The following is a 19,650-nucleotide window of genomic DNA, read 5'->3' on the forward strand; positions in this document are numbered from 1 at the left end:
AAACCTGGTGATTCACAGACCTGGGGATAAAAATATATGTATATAAAAAATATATGTTTATAAAAAATAAAAAATAAAAAAAAAAAAAAAAAAAAAAAAAAAAAAAAAAAAAAGAAAGCCATTTGTGCGTTTTTTGACATGAACTAGTTTCTTTACTTGCCCCTTATTCCATTTATACCTCAATGACTTTCTTTGTTGCCCTCCATGATCCTGTCCTGTTAGGTGCCCTCATATGTCTTTTCTCAAATCTGTCTTAAAGGCCCAAGATGCACTGGCGGATCAAGAGCTGACAGCCTTGACATCAAAAAACCAAGAACTGAAAGGTACCTTGTTTGGGGGGATGAAATCTCCATATGGTGGCAATGAGTTTGCATCGGGCAGGGAGAGAATGCCTTTCTGCCTTCACGGCCTTGCCCTTCTCCTTTCCCCATTGAAACCAAGTTCTCGGGTCATGGCACAAACATAGAAAATTAAACTCATCCTTTACAGAAAGGAAAACATTCCTGGAAGACCAGTGTAATGACCTGAGTTCTAAGAAAACAGCTAAAGAAGCAGAATTGAACCTGCTAAAAAAGAAATTGGATATGGTGGTGGAGTTCTCTGAAAACCGAAAACTGACTGCAGAAAAGTAAGCTATTGCTGTGTTGTCATAGATATTGTTGTATGAATTTTCGTGGCAGCAAGTATTTAGATCTTCTGGAATTGGATCTTTGTGTACTTTTGCCAAATGCATTCTGTAGAATTGTGCCTGCCCTTCCTGTCTTGATTTGTGTAACCTGAATTTTCCTTTCTGTTCTAATGACTTGCCACATGTTATTGTGTGATTCATTGGGGAAGAAGAGGGAAGGAACCAGCATTAATCACTTTGATATGTGGATCCCCTCTGGATCAGTCTACATTTTCCTTTCATTTTAACTCTCATCACATGCTCTGGCCACTCCTGCATTAGGTCCATTTCTTGTTCAGTATGAGACTTGGGTCCAGAATGTGCAGAGAAAAATGGAATTCTCTTCCTGCAGAAACAGGGAAAGTTTCTTTGTGGAAAGTGTGCTGGGGCTCCAGCAATACTGGGTCCCTTTATCTGGTGTACAACTGAGATCATTCGCTGCAGCCCAATACCTTAGAAGGCCAGGGTATTTCCTGTCCACCTGATTTTCTTTTCCTTTTCTTTCTTTCTTTCTTTCTTTCTTCCTTTCTTTCTTTTTTCTTTCTTTTTTTCTTTCTTTCTTTCTTTCTTTTTTTAAGAGATTTTATTTATCTATTTGACAGAAAGAGACACCGCGAGAGAAAGAACACAAGCAGGGGGAGTGCGAGAGGGAGAAGCAGGCTTCCCACCGAACAGGGAGTCCAGTGTGGCACTCTGTTGCAGGACCCTGGGATCATGACCTGTACCAAATACTTTTAAGCAGATAATTACTGAGCCATCCTGGTGCCCCTCCACACGATTTTCCAGGTGTATGTCTCTTGGATCCCAACCAAAGCCTGCAGTTTCACTAAGTCTCATCTCTGCTGGCTGGACGAGAGCTTCGCTTGTTGCATTCCAACCTGTCCCCAAAAGGTTGCTTGTTCATTTACTTTGTATTCACTCGCCTGTTCTAGAATTCACTGATGTGTCCTCCAGAAACTGGCTCTCACTGCCAGGCTGGCTTTCTCCTAGGCTTCTTCTCCATCTGATTATCATGTTTCTTCATGTGCTCTTTAGAAATTGGGTGCATTCACTCACAAGTTTTCTCTCTTGTCCAGTGTGTCCTTTTATTTCTCAGGAGGAGATAAGGACGTTGGAGTCCCTCATTCATGTGGAAAAGCAAAACTGTTCCCTGTCTACCCTGGAGACTCAGCTTTGTGTTATTCCTTCCCACATCGGGGGTGGGGGCCACTCTCTCTCATAGGCACTTGGGTTCTGTTCATTGGTAAACACCCACTCCCCTCACTCTTTCCTTCTCTCAAATCAATCTTTGAAATAATAATAATTTTAATAATAATAATAATAATATTTCATTACTTTTATTTCTGCTGTTAGAACACAATTCAGGCAAAGAAAGGAGTGTTACTTTTAATTTACATACTTCAGGACCTTCTTGGGGCAGGTCCAGTGTCCTGACCACCTTTCTCTCTTCAACACCATATCCCTGAGCCACACACTGACTGCCGCTCCAGAAGACATTTGCTGAAGGATGGTTGAGAGACCAGAAGCAGATGCTCCTGTCCTTCTCTTTCTAGAGATTTTGTCTGTCCCTAAGTCTTTCTGAATGAGATTCTTGACAAGTGTCCTGTTGAAACCTTGTGAATGAACACCATGAACAAAAGAGTCGAGGGCAGACCAGCAGACCAACCTTTCTAAGCATCACCATTTGCTGCCTTCACCATCCATGAAGTTGGTCTTGGTCAAGAAGGTTGACTTGGGGTGCCTGGGTGGTTCAGTAGATTAGAGCCTCTGCTTTCGGCTGAGTTCATGGTCCCCCTGGGATGGAGCCCTGCATTGGGCTCTTTGCTCAGTGGGCAGCCTGCTCCCCCCCCCCGCCTACCTCTCTGCATACTTGAGATCTCTCTCTGTCAAATAAATAAATAAAATCTTTTTTTTAAATAAAGGTAGAGTCATTGGAGTTGACAGATTTACATCTGAACTATGTTCCACTGTGATAACACCCTGAGTATGTGACAGTTCACATGGATTATTTAAGGACATATTTTCGGCACTAAGATTGGCCTTTTCCTATACCAGGATCTTTCACGAGGGGCCAGGGGTTGTACTTCTAAAGCCTAGAGATGTGTGGGAGTGAGTTTCCATACCAGTGAAGCCATATTCTGGAAGTTCCTTTGGGCTGAATGTGGGGGCACAGCCTTGGTCTGAGGATCAGGGCTCCCCACAGAGACTAATGATGGTCCCCTATTCATCCTAATGAGTGTAGCTCACCAGGCTTGGCTTTTCACTTTGAATTGAAATGAGCCTTCACCATCTCAAACCAAAGACGTATTCCAAGAGGGCACAGAGTGCAATATTATTTGGTGACATAGTGAATGAATTAAAGTAGACAAGTAAAAAGACAGCCCCGATTGCATGGAGCTTGGCCAGCAGCAAGAGTTCGATGTTTCTTCAACCTTAAATGGGGCCTTCATTCATTTCCCTGTTGTGTTGTCAGTCTGTGCTTTTAGCGGGGACATTCCAACATAGGCCACCAAGTGTGCTGGAAGAATAAATGGCAAAAATTCAGGACCGTGGCTACTGGACAATGTATATATCTCTCCCATCTTAGGAAGCTAGAAGAGAAACTGTATGAATTGAATGCAACTAAGAATGAGCTGTTAGCTGCCGATAAATATCTGAAAGTAACTGAAGCAGAAATGGAGAAGTACGGGTAAGTTCAGACACTACATACTATTGGCTCCTGAAAAGTTCCCTTTGGATTTTTTTTTAATTTTTTAATTTTCTTATAAACCTATGATGAATTCTTAGCCCCAGGGTACAGGTCTGTTATTCACCAGGCTTACACACTTCACAGCACTCACCATAGCTCATACCCTCCCCAGTGTCCATAACCCCACCATCCTCTCCCTACAATCTTCCCCCCAGCATCCCTCAGTTTATTTTGTGACATCTTGTTTCATTTATTCTTTTCCTACCCCACAACCCCCCACGTTGCATCTCCACTTCCTCATATCAGGGAGACCATATGATAGTTGTCTTTCTCCGATCGACTTCTTTCGATAAGGATAATTCCCTCTAGTTCCATGCACATCGTCGCTAATGGCAAGATATTTCTTTTGATGGCTTCATAGTATTCCACTGTATATATATACCACATCTTCTTTATGCACTCATTTGTTGATGGACATCTAGGTCCTTTCAGTAGTTTGGCTATTGTGGACATTGCTGCTATAAACATTCAGGTACACGTGGCCCTTCAGATCACTACGTTTGTATCATTAGGGTAAATAGCCAGTAGTGCAATTGCTGGGTCATAGGGTAGCTCTATTTTCAGCTTTTTGAGAAACCACCATGCTGTTTTCCAGAGTGGTTGCACCAGCTTGCATTCCCACCAGAAGTGTAAGAGTGTTCTTTTTTCTATGCATCCTCGCCAGCATCTGTCATTTCCTGACTTGTTAATCGTAGCCATTCTGACTAGTGTGAGGTGGTATCTCATTGTGGTTTTGATTTGTATTTCCCTGATGCCGAGTGATGTGGAGCAATTTTTCATGTGTCTGTTGGCCATCTGGATGTCTTTGCAGAAATGTCTGTTCAGGTCCTCTGCCGTTTCTTGATTGGATTATTTGTTCTTTGGGTGTTGAGTTTCCGAAGCTCTTTATAGATTTTGGATCCTAGCCCTTTATCTGATATGTCGTTTGCAACTATCTTCTCCCATTCTGTCAGTTGTCTTTTGGCTTTGTTAACTGTTTCCTTTGCTGTGCAGAAGCTTTTGGTCTTGATGAAGTTCCAATAGTTTGTTTTTGCCTTTGATTTCCTCCCTTTTGACGATGTTTCTAGGAAGAAGTTGCTGTGGTTGAGGTCGAAGATGTTGTTGCCTGTATTCTCCTCAAGGATTTTGATGGATTCCTTTCTCACATTGACACCCTTCGTCCATTTTTAGTCTATTTTCCTGTGTAGTGTAAGGAAATGGTCCAGTTTCATTTTAATGCATGTGGCTGTCCAATTTCCCCAACACCATATGTTGAAGAGTCGGTCTTTGGACATTGGACATTCTTTCCTGCTTTGTTGAAGATTAGTTGACCATAGAGTTGAGGGTGTATTTTTGGGTTCTCTCTTCTGGTCCATTGATCTATGTGTCAGTTTTTGTGCCAGTACCATTCTGTCTTGATGATGACAGCTTTGTAGCAGAGGTTGAATTCCAGAATTGTGATGCCACCAACTTTGGCTTTCTTTTTCAATATTGTTTTGGCTATTCGAGGTTTTTTCTGGTTCCACATAAATTTTAGGATTATTTGTTCCATTTCTTTGAAAAAAATGGATGGGATTTTGATAGGGATTGCATTAAATGTGTGAATTTCTTTAGGTAGCAAAGACATTTTCATAATATTTGTTTTTCCAATCCAGGTGCATGGAACCTTTTTCCATTTCTTTGTGTCTTCCTCAATTTCTTTCATGAGCACTTTAGAGTTTTCTTAGTATAGTTTCTTTGCCTCTTTGCTTAGTTGTATTCCTAATTATCTTATGGTTGTGGGTGCAGTTGTAAATGGGGTTGACTCCTTAATTTTCGTCCTTTTGTCTTGTTGTTGTGTAAAGCAATGCAACTGATTTCTGTGCATCGGTTTTATATCCTGACACTTTACTGAATTCCTGTACAAGTTCTAGAAGATTTGGAGTGAAGTCTTTTGGGGATTCCACATATAGTATCATATCATCTGCAAAGAGTGAGAGTTTTTTTTTTTTTTTTTTTTTTTTTTTTTTTTTTTTGCTGATTTGGATGTTTTTTATGTCTTTTTGTTGTCTGATTGCTGAGGCATGGACTTCTAGTACTATGTTGAATAGCAGTGGTGATAATGGACATCCCTGCCATGTTCCTGACCTTAGCGGAAAAGCTCTCAGTTTTTCTCCATTGAGAATGATATTTGCAGTGGGTTTTCCATAGATCCTTTGATAATATTGAGATATGTGTCCTCTATCCCTACACTTTGAAGTGTTCTGATCAGGAAGGAATGCTGTACATTGTCAACTGCTTTTTCAGCATCTATTGAGAGTATCATGTGGTTCTTGTTCTTTTCTTAATGTATTGTATCACATTAATTGATTTGCGGATGATGAACCAACCTTGCAGCTCTGGAATAAATCCCACTTGGTGGTGGAGAATAATCGTTTTAATGTACTCTTGGATCCTATTGGCTAGTATTTTGGTGAGGATTCTTGCGTCTGTGTTCATCAAGGATATTGATCTGTAATTCTCTTTTTTGATGGGATCCTTGTCTGGTTTGGGGATCAAGGTGATGCAGGCCTCATAAAACCAGTTTGGAAGTTTTCCTACCATTTCAGTTTTTTGGAACAGTTTCGGGACAATAGGAATTAATTCTTCTTTAAATGTTTGATAGAATTCCCCTGGGAAGCTATCTGGCCCTGGGCTTTTATTTGTTTGGATATTTTTGATGACTATTTCAATCTCCCTACTGGTTATGGGTCTGTTAAGGTTTTCTATTTATTCCTGCCTCACTTGTGGTAGATAATATTGTCTCTGATAGTGCACCCACTTCTTCCAGATTGTCAGATTTGTTGGCGAAGAGTTGCTCATAATATGTACTTATAATTGTTTGTATTTCTTTGGTGTTGGTTTGATCTCTCCTCTTTCATTTGTGATTTTATTAATTTGGGTCCTTTTTCTTTGCCTTTGATAGGTGTGGCCAGGGGTTTATCAATCTTATTAATTCTTTCAGAGAATCAGCTCCTAGTTTCATTGATTTGTTCTATTGTTTTGTTTGTTTGTTTGTAAAGATTTTAAGTATTTATTTGACAGAGAGAGAGAGATCACAAGTAGGCAGTAGGCAGAGAGGCAGGCAGAGAGAGGGAGGAGGAAGCAGGCTTCCCGCTGAGCAGAGAGCCCGATGCAAGGCTCGATCCCGGGACCCTGGGATCATGACCTGAGCTGAAGGCAGAGGCCCAACCCACTGAGCCACCCAGGCGCCCCTGTTTGTTTGTTTCTATTTCATTGATTTCTGCTCTGATCTTTATGATTTCTCTTCTCCTGCTGAGTTTAGGTTTTCTTTGGTGTTCTTTCTCCAGCTCCTTTAGGTGTAGGGTTAGGTTGTGTATTTGAGACCTTTCTTATTTCTTGAGAAAGGCTTGTATCGCTATATATTTTCCTCTCAGCACTGCCTTTGCTGTGTCCCACAGATTTTGAACCATTGTGTTTTCATTGTCATTTGTTTCCATGATTTTTTTTTCAATTCTTCTTTATTTTCCTGGTTGACACATCCATTCTTTAATAGGATGCTCTTTAGCTTCCTTTCTCTGTCATTTGAGGTCCTTCCAACTTTCCTCTTGTGATTGAGTTCTAGCTTCAGAGCATTGTCCTCTGAAAATATGCAGGGGATGATCCCAATCTTTTGATACTGGTTGAGACCTGATTAGTGAACCAGGATGTGATCTATTTTGGAGAATGTTCCATGTGCATTAGAGAAGAATATGTATTGTTGCTTTGGGATGCAATGTTCTGAATACATCTGTGATGGTCCAGTGTGTCATTTGAGGCCTTCATTTCCTTGTTCAACTTTCGCTTGCATGATCTGTACATTTCAGTGAGGAGAGTGTTAAAGTCCCCTACTCTTCTTGAATTATTGTTGATGTGTTTCTTTGATTTTGTTATTAATTGGTTTATATAGTTGGCTGCTCCCATGTTAGGGGCATAGATATTTAAAATTGTTAGATCTTCTTGTTGGAGAGACCCTTTGAGTATGATATAGTGTCCTTCCTCATCTCTTTTATTATACTCTTTGGCATAAAATCTAATTGATCTGATAGAAGGATTGCCACCCCAGCTTTCTTCTGATTTTCATTAGCATGGTAAATTGTTTTCCACACCCTCACTTTAAATCTGGAGGTGTCTTAGGGTCTAAAATGAGTTTCTTGTAGGCAGCATATGGTTGGGTATTGTTTTCTTATCCATTCTGATACCCTGTGTCTTTTGATTGGGGCATTTAAACCATTTACATTCAGGGGAACTATTGAGAGATATGAATTTAGTGCCCTTGTATTGCCTGTAAGATGACTGTTACTGTATGTTGTCTCTGTTCCTTTCTGATCTACAACTTTTAGGCTCTCTCTTTGCTTAGAGGACCACTTTCAATATTTTTTGTAGAGCTGGTCTGGTGTTTGCAAATTCTTTCAGTTTTTGTTTGTCCTGGAAGGTTTATACCTCTCCTTGTATTTTCAATGATAGTCTAGCTGGATATAGTATTCTTGCCTGCATATTTTTCTTGTTTATTGCTCTGAATATATCTTGCCAGTCCTTGCTGGCCTGCCAGGACTCTTTGGATAAGTCTGCTGCCAATCTAATATTTTTACCATTGTATGTTACAGACTTCTTGTCCCGGGGTGCTGTCAGGATTTTCTCTTTGTTGCTAAGACTTGTAAATTTTACTATTAGATGACGGGTTGTGGACCTATTCTTATTGATTTCGAGGGGGGTTCTCTACACCTCCTGGATTTTGATGCTTGCTCCCTTTGCCATATTAGGGAAATTCTCTCCAATAATTCTCTCCAATAGACCTTCTGCTCTGCTCTCTCTTCTTCTCCTTCTGGAATCCCAGTTATTCTAATGTTGTTTTGTCTTGTGGTATTACTTATCTCTGGAATTCTCCCCAAGTGGTCCTGTAGTTGTTTGTCTCTCTTTTGCTCAGCTTCTTTATTCTCTGTTATTTGGTCTTCTATATCACTAATTCTTTCTTCTGCCTCTTTTATCCTCGCAGTAAGAGCCTCCATCTTTGATTGAACCTCTTTAATAGCTTTTTTGATTTCAACATGGTTAAACTGTGGTTCTTTTATTTATCCAGAAAGGGTTTTTATATCTCCAGATAGGGTTTCTTTAATATCTTCCATGCCTTTTTAGAGCGTGGCTAGAACCTTGAGAATCGTCATTTTGAACTCTAGATCTGACATATTACCAATGTCCGTATTGATTAGGTCCCTAGCCTTCGGTACTGTCTCTTGTTCTTTTTATTGTGATGAGTTTTTCTGCCTTGTCACTTTGTCCAGATAAGAATATTTGAAGGAGCAAATAAAATACTAAAACGGTGGCAAAGACCCCAGGAAAGTGTGCTTGAGCCAAATCAGAAGAGACCCCAAATCATGGTGGGAGAGAAAGGGGGAAAAAGGAAGTTCAGGGAAAAAATTTAAAAAAGAATACAAATAATGAAATAATATAAAAAAGAAAAATATATATACACATTAGACTGGTGACTAGAACAGGGTCATTCACTTAATTTTGGGTGTATTTTTGTCTCTTACAAGAAATTACCTCCCCAAATTTTAAAGGATGAAAACATATATAAGAGTAAGCACAATGAAAGGACGGAATATGACTATTAAGATGAAAAGAAATTTTTTTAATTTCTAAAGAAAGAGTTGATATGTAAGTTGGTTGGGAGAATAAAGAAAAAGAAAGTGGAGAAGAATTGCTCAGGCTGGAAAGTAGAACAAGCCCGGTGGTAGATTTAGGGTGTAGTTTCATCTATTAGAAGAAGTTGTACCCCAAATTTTTTAGAGGAAAAAACCGTATGTGTATACAGAAACTGAAGTTAGATACAATGAAGGATAACATGGCAATAATAATGAAGGTTTGAAAAAGATTTTTTAATGAAAAGTATTGTTAAGATAAACTAGTTAAAAAAACGTTAAAAGAAGAAAGGGTAAAAGTTTAAAAAAATTAGTTGTGAAGATAAAAAAGTAAAGTTAAAAAAAATTAACTTTGCAAGACTAAAGTATCATGAGGAGAAAGCCGTGAATTCATGGTTTGCTTTAGCCTCCTCTCGTATTCCGCTGTTCTCCTTGGTAAGTGAACTTGGTCTTGGCTGGACTTCTTGTTGATCTTCTCAGGGAGGGGCCTGTTGTAGTGATTCGCAGGTCTCTTTGCCCCAGGCGGAATTGCACCACCCTTTCCAGAGGCCAGGCTAAGTAATCCGCTGGGGTCACTTTCAGATTTTGTTTCCTGAACACTTTCCATAGAGTTCCAGAGATCAGTAATGAAAGTGGCGGCCTCCCAATCTCTGTCCTGGAGGAGCCGAAAGCTCAGGGACCCACTCCTCAGTGCGCCCTCAGGGAAAAGCACTCATTATTTCCCTCTCCCTGGCCTCCGGCTGCACTCAGACCTCACCCAGGCTGTGACCAAGTGTCTCTGGCTCTGGCACACAGCTCCACCTGGAGTCTCCAAAACCCTTAGATCACTGAGCTCTTTTGGGGGGATCTCCCCAGATCCGGTGCCATGGATTATGGTTCAAGGTAACGCTGAGTTGAGAGGTCACTCCTTGGCTCTCTTTCTGTTGCCGGCTTCCCCGCTCTAATACCTGCGTGTTCTATGACACTCAGACACCCCCGGGCCTTCTGTGACCCTGCAGGACCTGGGGCCACGCCGTCCCTGCACGGGCTTCAGCCCGGTTTAGCCTCTGGAGCGACGTCCCTCAGTGCACATCGCTTTTAAAAGTCCTGGTTTTGTGCTCTGTTGCTTGTCAGGAGCCGGACCCTCCCCCCGGGGTCTATCTTCCCATCGCTTTGGATTCACTTCTCCGTGGGTCCGACCTTTCAGAAAGTAGTCGATATTCTGTTTCTCAAATTGATGCTCTTATTCTCTTCGATCTCCTGTTGGATTTGTAGGTGTTTGGAATGGTTTGGTAAGCTATCTAGCTCTTCTCCTGCTACCTGATGTCATCTCAGCCTGCTATTTCTCCACCATCTTGACTCCTCCCTCCCTCTGGATTGTTAATCTTTGTACATTTTGAGGACTCAATTAAGTAATATGCACTAAAATTCAGAGGATGTATCCAGAGCGAATTAACTGCCACAGAAAGATAAGGCACAAAACAATTACGTTACTAAACATATCCGGATCCCCAGTGTTGGCCTGACTGTGGAAACTAGCTCCATACCAGCATCCCTGAGGTGGTGTTTGGAGGAAAACAGTTTGTCCTAGGATGAGTCTTTCCCATAAGCCCGGTAGTGGCATCTGATGGTGCTGGTCTCTGCAAACCTGGGAACCATAGCGAGGATAGAAGTTAAAGGAGAATAGAGCTTCATGACAAAAGACATTTGTCATGTGATAACTGAGGGAAGGATTGAAAACGGGTAAGGAAGTTTCGTCGGTTTTGATCCTGCAGGCAAAGAAAAATGATGAAGGAAAGGCTGTAAGAACAGCTTTGATCCCACAGTCCAATTATAGTCAGGTGAAAGTGTTTCCTGTGTCAGGATCAATTGTATGAGGGGACAGATAAGAGGAGGCCACATTGGCAGATGATTGAAAATCACACCCAGTGTTGGGTTTTGTCTGATGAAAACCATTGTCCCCCCTCACAGACGAGAAGTGGAAGAAATGCGAGAAGAGCTGCAGGAGTCTAACCTCACCTTCAACCACAAGGTAACCGGAGTTGTGTCCAACACACTGACCCCTTGGCGCCCCCTGCAGGTGATGGTCGTGGCCCTTAGAGCCCTGAACATGGGTTTCTGGTGTGTTGGCTTTTTCAGATCGCAGTTCAAGAGAGGAACACTCTGGCTAACTGGGTAAGTATTTTCCTTTTCCTCATCTTCGTTTGCGGCACAGTCGGGCACAACTGAAGGTGGGTGTGTTTTTCTGCCGCAGATGAAGGCTCGGTATTGGGAAACAAGGATGATGCAGCAGAGCAGGGAGAACGCCTGCCTGAAATACAGGTGTGAGAGTTTGATGTGCGTTTTTACGGGTGTTTGGAGAGGTGAGGGCTATGCTGTTTACTGCCTAGGAGAGGACGTGGTGTTGCAATTCCTAGAGATGTCCATTCTTTTTCTGTGTTCAAGACTGTGCATGATGCAAAGGGAGATGCTGCCTGTGGGATCCGTGAGGCGGGACCTGATGCCGGGAAGGCCTGAGTTGCAGAAGCCTGTGTGGCAAGGTAGGGAGCACGATGGGAAATGCAGCAGTCTGATTTCTGCTGTGAAACCACACGGTGTCCTTCCTGTTCCTGTGGGTGATTGCTGTGTGTCCTGGAGAGAATCACAAGCCTGCAGGTTGTCTGAAGGGGTGACAGGAGGGTGCTTTTCTTATATGCCCCCAGGCAGCAGGACACTTGCCCCCGTGACAGGTGGAGCTCACGCCGCTCCACACCTTACCCCTGCTACCCCCTTCGGAAGAGCTGAGCCGGAGAAGGTGCGAGACAAGCGCCCTTCCCACCTTGACTCAGTGGTCAAACCTTGACAAAAAAAAAAAAAAGACTATTGGTGAAAAAGGGCATTTATTTACTCATTATGGAGGTTTCTATATTTTTGTTTTATTTGTCATCTATAGGACCATATTGAGCAATGAAATATATTTTACTCCTCTCATGTTATCGGTGCAATGCCATAGCTTTATTGCTCAATCTGTCTATGATTTCTTTGTTCGTGACTATACAAATGTCAAAGTCTGTTTCTTCCCTGAAATGTTTATTTGTTGGCCAGTCACTCATTCTAGGTCTCAACTGCAGGATGGACAAATGAACCATCCACCTGTGGCCTGAGAAGAGAACATGGGCTGTTCATGTGGAGGGTTTGTGGATGTCCACACGCAAGGCTATTCTCACTTAGGTGTTTAAACTATGAAGATAAAGTAATTTTTTCCTGATGTGTGTTGGGCACCCCAATTTTAGTGTTGATAGCCAGTTATACCCCAACCTGTTTACACGTGATGGATTACTTACAGAAACACTGGAACCAGGGCCCTGGAGTGTCTCACGCAAGAGGTGACTGGTGTCTCTCATTGCAAAGGACTCACTTGAGTCACGGGTGAAACCCTCTGATAAGGGACCCAAGTGTGAGAAAGAGTGCAAGATGGGAGAGGAAGGCATGGAGAGCATGAAACCACAATAAACCTCTGACCTTTGTCTGATCTAGCATCTAGAGTGGTTCCCAGGATGAACAGCAGCACTAACCCTCAAAGGGACCCAGAGATGCATACGGTAAGTACTTGGGTATTTTTAGTTGTGTCTGTTTCTGAAATGGATTGCAGTGTGGACAGGTCCCTGTCCTAGCCTGTGGCCTTGGTGTGTGTCCTGCGATCATCCCTTTCAGAGTGCACGCTGTTCACCCAGGGGCCTCCACCTGCTCCCTTAGAGATCTTCAAATTTGTGCTTCCTCCCAAAGCTGTAGATGCTTTGCAACACGGGATGGTAGGATGCTGACCTCATGCATCTGTGTGTGTGTGTGTGTGTGTGTGTGTGTGTGTGTGTGTGTGTGTATGTGTGTGTATGTGTGTGTGTACATAACTCGAGGAGGGTGACATCTCACCCCACAGTGAAGTCAGCTAGTCCGGCTCACTCCTTGCGGTTTGCTTTCCTGCGGGAGCTGGAGCATTTTTAGTATTTGGGTCAGGAGATTAACCTGGGAGGGTGTCTGCAGAGTTCCTCAGATGGAAAATGGGAAAAGCCAGGACCGCGTCACACTTGCCCCACATGCTTTGGGCAGCTTCAGTGTTTGTGGAGAAGGTGAGCTGTGACCTCCCGTGTGTCCCATCTGAGTGGATGAAGACGACAGCTAGATTCCCTCCAGTTGGCCCCTGGGTGAGATGATGATGAACTCTGGCAGGTGCCAGGTGTGTCATAGAAAATACCCCCTGGAGCAGCATCCCTGAAGAGGGAATCCCAGTGACTCTCTACAAGGCCCACACCTCACACGTGTTTAACTTATGCTTCTGTAAGCGGGTTCTGATGGGGTCTGATGGCTGTGCCAGCTCATAGCCTCTCTCCCGACCCATCCTGGGAGCATTGCCTGTGCTCTCCAGACACACTGGTTCCCATTTGGGGGTATCGAATTGGCCCATCAGTGGTTCTCAGCACCCAGGACTAGGCATTTGCTCTGTCCGAATGTCGGGGACGTGGATCCACAGAGCTGGTCTCGCTCACTCGAAGGGGTCCTGTTTCTCTCAGAAAGCACTCTTCAGGTCCTCTGCAGGACTCGGGACACTCCTATCTCCTCAGCGCTGTCTGTGGCCATGGACAGCCCTTGTGGAGTGTAGAAGATCCCATTGTCAGGGAGGGAAGCAGAGCTGGTCAGGGGGGATGCTGGTGGGCTTCCGGTTGACCCACAAGCACCTGCACTTCCATGCATGGACACCTGGCTTCCCATGGCCTTTCATTGTGTTTGTTCTCAATGTATAGAAGGAGCTGCTCTGTTTGCTGTGATGGGGGAGGTGTGGTCCCAGCTGTAGATACTGGCCTGTCCTGAGTGGAGTTTTTTCCTTAGTTGATTATCCTTGGTGTCACACTCTTGTCTCTGTCGAGGTGTGCAGACCTATATTAACATGTGGTGACCGTAGTTTTCCCCATGGCATCTCTTCACCCCAGGTGCTAGGTGAGACACAGGGGGCGGATAGCCGTTCTGGCACAGATGCTATAGTATTGGAACATGGTGGTGGGGAAGATGTGTGTGTGGATGTGTACCCCTGCCTGCCCACAGTGCACTCCAGGGAAGTAACTGGGGGAGGAGGGCCCCTCCCTCCGCAGTGAAGTCCTCTGGCCAGCCCGACTCCCTTTAGGTTACGTTCAGGTGCACTGGTGTTGTGCTCATGCTGGGGATAGATGGGTCTGGGAATCCTCGCAAACGGAAACTGGGGAAAACTCTGCATTTTATACTGTCTCCTTTGCAGTCTGCAATGTTCTCAGGGCATGTTTCACGAGTCATCTCCATTTTACTTCTGATGGAAAACGTGCCTTGCAGAACCAGCCCACTTAAGACCCTGTCTACAAGTATTTTGAAGTGTCAAAGCTCTTATGTGCACTGTTGAAATCTCACACTGGGTCACATGTTCTTAAGGGGGACATCAGTGATTACATGCATGATCACTGCCTCCCAGACCTTCAGCTGGGTTTCCAGGAGCAGGTCATTGGGTCCTAAGTTACTGTGGGAGTTGATTTCTTTTCTCATCACACGTGTGGAGTTTTCCACTGGGAAGCATATACCCTTTTGTGAATTCTCTCATATGGCCTTCCCATCTTCATTTCCCATTGTACAAAATTACTCTGGAACTCAGTAGGTTGAAATTTCCAAATGACTGTTTTCAGACAAACACAGGGAGCGCCTGTGTGGCTCAGTGCATTAAAGCCTCTGCCTTAGGCTCAGGTCATGATCCTAGGTCCTGGGATCAAGCCCCACATCAGACTCTCTGCTCAGCAGAGAGCCTGCTTCCCTTCCCCTCTCTCTCTCTCTCTCTCTGCCTCTCTGCCTGCTTCTGATCTCTGTCTGTCAAATAAATAAAATCTTTTAAAAAAAAAAAAAGACAAGCACAGATGCTGAGTGTAAATAAAGGTTTTTGGTATCATGTCCCTCGGAAGACACTTTTCCAGTGCCCCTGTCAGACCACAAGGCCCTAATTCCTCAAGTGTCTTTGTAGCCATGGACAGAAACTGTAGAGAGTAGAGGACCCCTTTGTCAGGAGCGAGGCAGCGTGGGGAGAGTCAGGGACTTACAGGCCAACGATTCCCCTCAAGTAGCTCAGACACTTTGTGGAGAAAGGGCATTCAGTTTCGTCACATTCTCTCTATTATGACCAAAGCAAAATCTTCTCTGGTGACTGAGGAGGATAGAGGAAGTGTTGTCCAGGATGTCGATGCCTCCGTGTCTGGAATGTGCTGCTTTAGTCTGCAATGATCCTTTTTCATCTTTAAGACACGACTTCTTGCTGGAGAATGTGGGCCGACATGGGCAGTGATGTGTGGTGACAGGCTATTCCTGTAACAGCCATTACCCTCTCCACCCTCATTGGACTGGCCCCAGCTGGGAGGGGCATGTAAGTTTTCTAGCATGATGCAGCTCTCCTGGAAGGTGGTATTGGAGAAGGAGCCGGATGCTGAGAGCCCTTTGTTTTGGTTTCTTTTCTTGGTGTTGCAACTTTTGTCTGTTTTGCTAAAATATTTTCTTGTCTGTTCTGCAGGTCGCTAGAGGTGTGAGAGAGTTCCCTCATTGCCCAGGGCTCCTCCATATGCCCTACCACATGGGGTGGAATGTACCAGACTTCCCTCCTCCTCATCCACCTCCACAGTGGTGGACATGGGGGCCTCGCGCACACCTCGTTCCTCCACCACATGGTGAGATGATCTGAATTGACATGGGTCATAGAGCTTATTCATAGTTGAACCACTACTGTCAGTGGAGAGTATGGAGAGGTGGTACCACAAGGCTTTGCAATGCAGCAATACGCCCAAGTGAGGACATGGTAACATTGCTCCACTTTGTCTGACGTCCATCTCATGGACTGTCTGGTTCACCATACAGAACTGGGCATCAGGCTTCTACTATGGAGCAGAAAGTGACATCCCACAGAGGACAGACATAGAAGCATTGCTCAGGTGCAACACACAGACACGACGTTTTGGGCTCTGGGCTGGACAAAGCACAACCTTCACATCAGTCTCACACGTGGAGACCCCAGTTGTCCAGCATTATAGATTAGTTCTGGAAACATATGTCCCAGGCAGAGTGGTCGTAGCAGCGAGGGTGATGAACAGTTCCCATCTTCGTCCACAGGGGTCAGGGGAGTCCTGTGAGAAACACAGTGGACCCTCCAGAAGGAGAGAGGGGAATAGGCTGGGGCAGGGGTAGAGGGTTGGCTTGAATCCTGTGTGGTCGTCGCCAGTCTGAAACCACCTCTGTCCCTTCTAGGCCTTCGGTCCAAATCAGAAGCCTGTGGAGTTCAAGGGGACAATTGCTGCACCATGCCTGAGAAGGTCCCAGAGAAGAACCAAGTAAATGCTGGGGTGTTTTCAGTTGTACCCATTTCTGGAATCCTGTTCCTCTCTGGGCAGCACAGTGTCTTGGCCTGTGTGTGTTGGGTATATCCTGGGGTCTGTGTGTGGTGTCGTTTCCTGTTCAAAGTGGCAAGTCTTCATGCAGAGCTTACAGGTGTGTATTTCCAGATCATCACCTTCTGGTTGTGTCAGTGGAGCAAAGGCAGAGTTTGTGTTCAGGGCTTGACATTCAAGGGGAAACCAGGCTGGGGACCCTGTATGATTCTGAAGTTCTTCAGGACACACGTGCATGATCCTGGCTATTTGCACACACTGAGCAGTGGGCAGGTGCCATTGCTGGGAAGGAAGTGTCTCCGTTGCACAATGGCAGATATCTGTCTCTTACTGTCGTGCACATCCAGCACCCACATACGTTGTTCTGGGAGGGATGAAACACCTCTCACTTCGTCTGTGGCGTGTAGGGTTTAAGCTGTCATTTCCTTAGTTGTATAAACGCCTGACACATGCCTGTGGTCCCTTCATTCTTCATTAGCGTAGGGGTCTGCCCTTGTCCTCTGCAGTTTAGAAACTTGTGGGTAACGCTCTTGTCTGGTCTGGGAGGTGAGAATGAAAGAAAAAGTGGCAGATGCCGGAGGCAGGTGTAGAGGGTTTGTTGGAATGTTGCTCAGTCACTTCCAGGTGGAGAAGCTTCTGTCTTTTCCATGGTGTGGGTCAGATACAGATGCTGGAGCGTCCTCCACAAGGACCATTGGTGCTGCCCACAGGCCTCTCGTGGCATGGCAGAGTGAAGGCTGCTAGACATGGTAGCTTTCTTCTGGTTGTTCTGTATTTAGAATTGATGGACCTTGTCTTCCAGTCATACTGAGAGGGTTGTAGGTTCCTTGTGGCAGAGAGCTGCCCTTCTCTGAACGCTGGGCACAGCAGGTGTCACACACATATGGTACGGAGACAATGCTCTGTGCTCTGGGAGGGATGAGGCCTTAATGTTAGGAATTGAAGGTGTGTGTCTGAGAGAAGGGAGGGACACACTGATGACAGGACATAGACCGTGTGTTCTGTATAAGGGAAGAACTAGAGATGTATCCAGAAAGAAGGGAGTGAGCCCTGAGTCACACAGGAGGTCACTGTGGATGCCCAGAAGGCCCGAGGTGCTCAGGGAGAGGCTGAGCTTCTCTGAGGGAGGGTGAGGCCGATCCCGGCAGGCCAGCAGCTTGAGAGTGAGTGTGAAGACACCACGCCGTCCACACCGACTGCAGCATGTGTTCACTCACACAGTGCGGATCACGCCGTTATTTGTCTCAGAATGTCGTTTTTGCCATGACTCCATTCACTCATAGTCTGTGAAGAGCGTTGTTTCCCTGAATTTCTGAAAATTCTGAACCATGTGAAAGAGTATTGTGGACATTTGGGAAATTTAACTTTGTCTTTGGGGATTCTTGTCTGGCTGACTTTAAGTCCCGCAGTGAGAAAACATGAAGACAAGACGGAGAACCAGTGAAGGGTGGCTGCCCTGGCCTCAGCCCGAGTCAGACTGTTAGTGGGCGGTCAGGGTTGGCCAGGAGCAGCCCTAGCTGGAGCCCTGTCACCAGGCCTCCGCATCTGCGTCACCACCCTGCCTGTAGCTGTGCACTTCTCTGGGACTTCAGTCCCAGTGTCCATATTTGCCTGTGTTCCTGATTTCTCAAACCAAATACCAGCTCTCAGTGGGGCCTTCTCAGGGCCTCCGCTTTTATTTTAATCTGTCATAGAGAGAACATATTGGATTCTGAGGTCACTAGAACAATAGGAGTTGAAGTACATAAAGAACCTGCAGGGGCTCCTGGGCGACTCAGTGGGTTAAGCAGCAGAATCTTGATTGCTGCTCCGGTCATGATCTCGAGCTTTTGAGATTGAGCCCCAAGTCGGGCTCGGTGCTGAGTGTGGAGCCTATCTGGGATTCTCTCTCTCCCTTACCTTCTCCCCCATCCGTCTTCACTCACAAGTTTGTGCTTTCTCTGTCTCTGTCTCAAAAAGAATAAAAAATAATAATTGGCAAAGAATCTGGGCTCTGACCATTCACCATTCTCCCTGTTTAAATGAAAATAGCTCCATGCCAATGGGCATCAAAAAATGTTTATTTAAGTCCACAAAATACACTAAGAGTGTAATACCTCAGCCCCAGTAGTGGCAATTCTCATTTCAAAGACAAGGCAAAGAGCCCCCTTTTTTCTATTAAATGTCAGGTCCTAGCCACAATGAAGTAAAATATAGTTAAGAGAACAGGTACAATCAGATATTTCTATGTGAGATGTGAAGACAGTTATTTTCTATTACATACAGACTCACAGATGTGGCCACACACCCAAGTGTTCCTCCAAGGCCTCAGATACAGTATGGGAGGCAGAGAGCATTTAGGAAAACATAAGATCCCATTGTACTAACCCAAATCCTCTTGCCTTACAGGGTAATCATTTTGTAATGTGAAGACTTCCTTGACCTCCAACAACCAGGCACCAATGAGTTTATATCTAGTCAAGATATGAATGTTTCTGCCTGGTAGTCTGAATGCTTTCCCTGCCCATCCTGTACCCTGTGCTTTGTCTCTCCTGGTATCTCCCCAATAAACTGTTCATGGTTCTGTCTCTGTGTCAGCATCTCCCTTCAGGGGGACCTACAGTCCCTCACCTTCGAGGGCACAGGGTGTGGCCTTCAGACACAGATAACACCCTGGCAGCAGTGGGGGGATGCAGGATAGAGCAAGATTACCCTTCGTGGTACTACTACTGCAGGGACCCCAGGAACCTTTCTGGGGAGGGGGCCCAGTTTGAATTTAGATCTGCTGGTGTTTGTATAAACTCTGGTGACAGATCCTCTTGGGCACATGGCACCTGCTTGTTTACAGGGATAGTGATCAGCAGGACAGGTGGCTGTCCCCAGGCAGTGGTCTACTGTGACAGTGAGCAGAGAATGAAGTGTCTTGTGAGGCCCTGAGAGCCTGGTGAGGAGGACCTGCATTAATCCAGGTTTTGTGCAGGGTTTTCACCTCACCAGCTGCCCCCCAACCACAGGGGGGCCTTGAGTGGAGCTGATGGTGGCAGTGTTTGTGGTAAGACCCATGATGCCCCACAGTCCTCCCACAGTTTCCCTGTTGAAGGGTGGGCAGGGCAGAGGTCCCTGACAGGAGACCCATCCCTTCCTCAGCAGCAGGAGGATTTGGGTGTGTATGCTTCTGTCCCCTTTAGGCCCTTTTTTCCCAATCCCTTCTGCAGCAGA

At 45.0% G+C, this 19,650-nt stretch overlaps 1 protein-coding gene across 1 annotated transcript; it reads left to right on the top strand.

The window, feature by feature from the left end:
* Positions 1-229: 229 nt before the first annotated feature.
* LOC123390726 (transport and Golgi organization protein 1 homolog) lies at positions 230-19,054 on the top strand. Its single transcript, XM_045075223.1, has 11 exons — positions 230-323; positions 490-628; positions 3,255-3,356; positions 11,006-11,066; positions 11,174-11,209; positions 11,289-11,356; positions 11,480-11,574; positions 12,551-12,615; positions 15,585-15,738; positions 16,313-16,395; positions 18,841-19,054. The coding sequence occupies exons 1-11, from the start codon at positions 233-235 to the stop codon at positions 18,859-18,861; spliced, it is 915 nt and encodes a 304-aa protein (XP_044931158.1). The 5' UTR covers positions 230-232; the 3' UTR covers positions 18,862-19,054.
* The last annotated feature ends 596 nt before the right edge of the window (positions 19,055-19,650 follow it).

This window comes from Mustela putorius, unplaced genomic scaffold, assembly GCF_011764305.1.
Source record: "Mustela putorius furo isolate JIRA1106 unplaced genomic scaffold, ASM1176430v1.1 tig00000139_pilon_pilon_pilon, whole genome shotgun sequence".
Taxonomy (NCBI): Eukaryota; Metazoa; Chordata; class Mammalia; order Carnivora; family Mustelidae; genus Mustela; species Mustela putorius.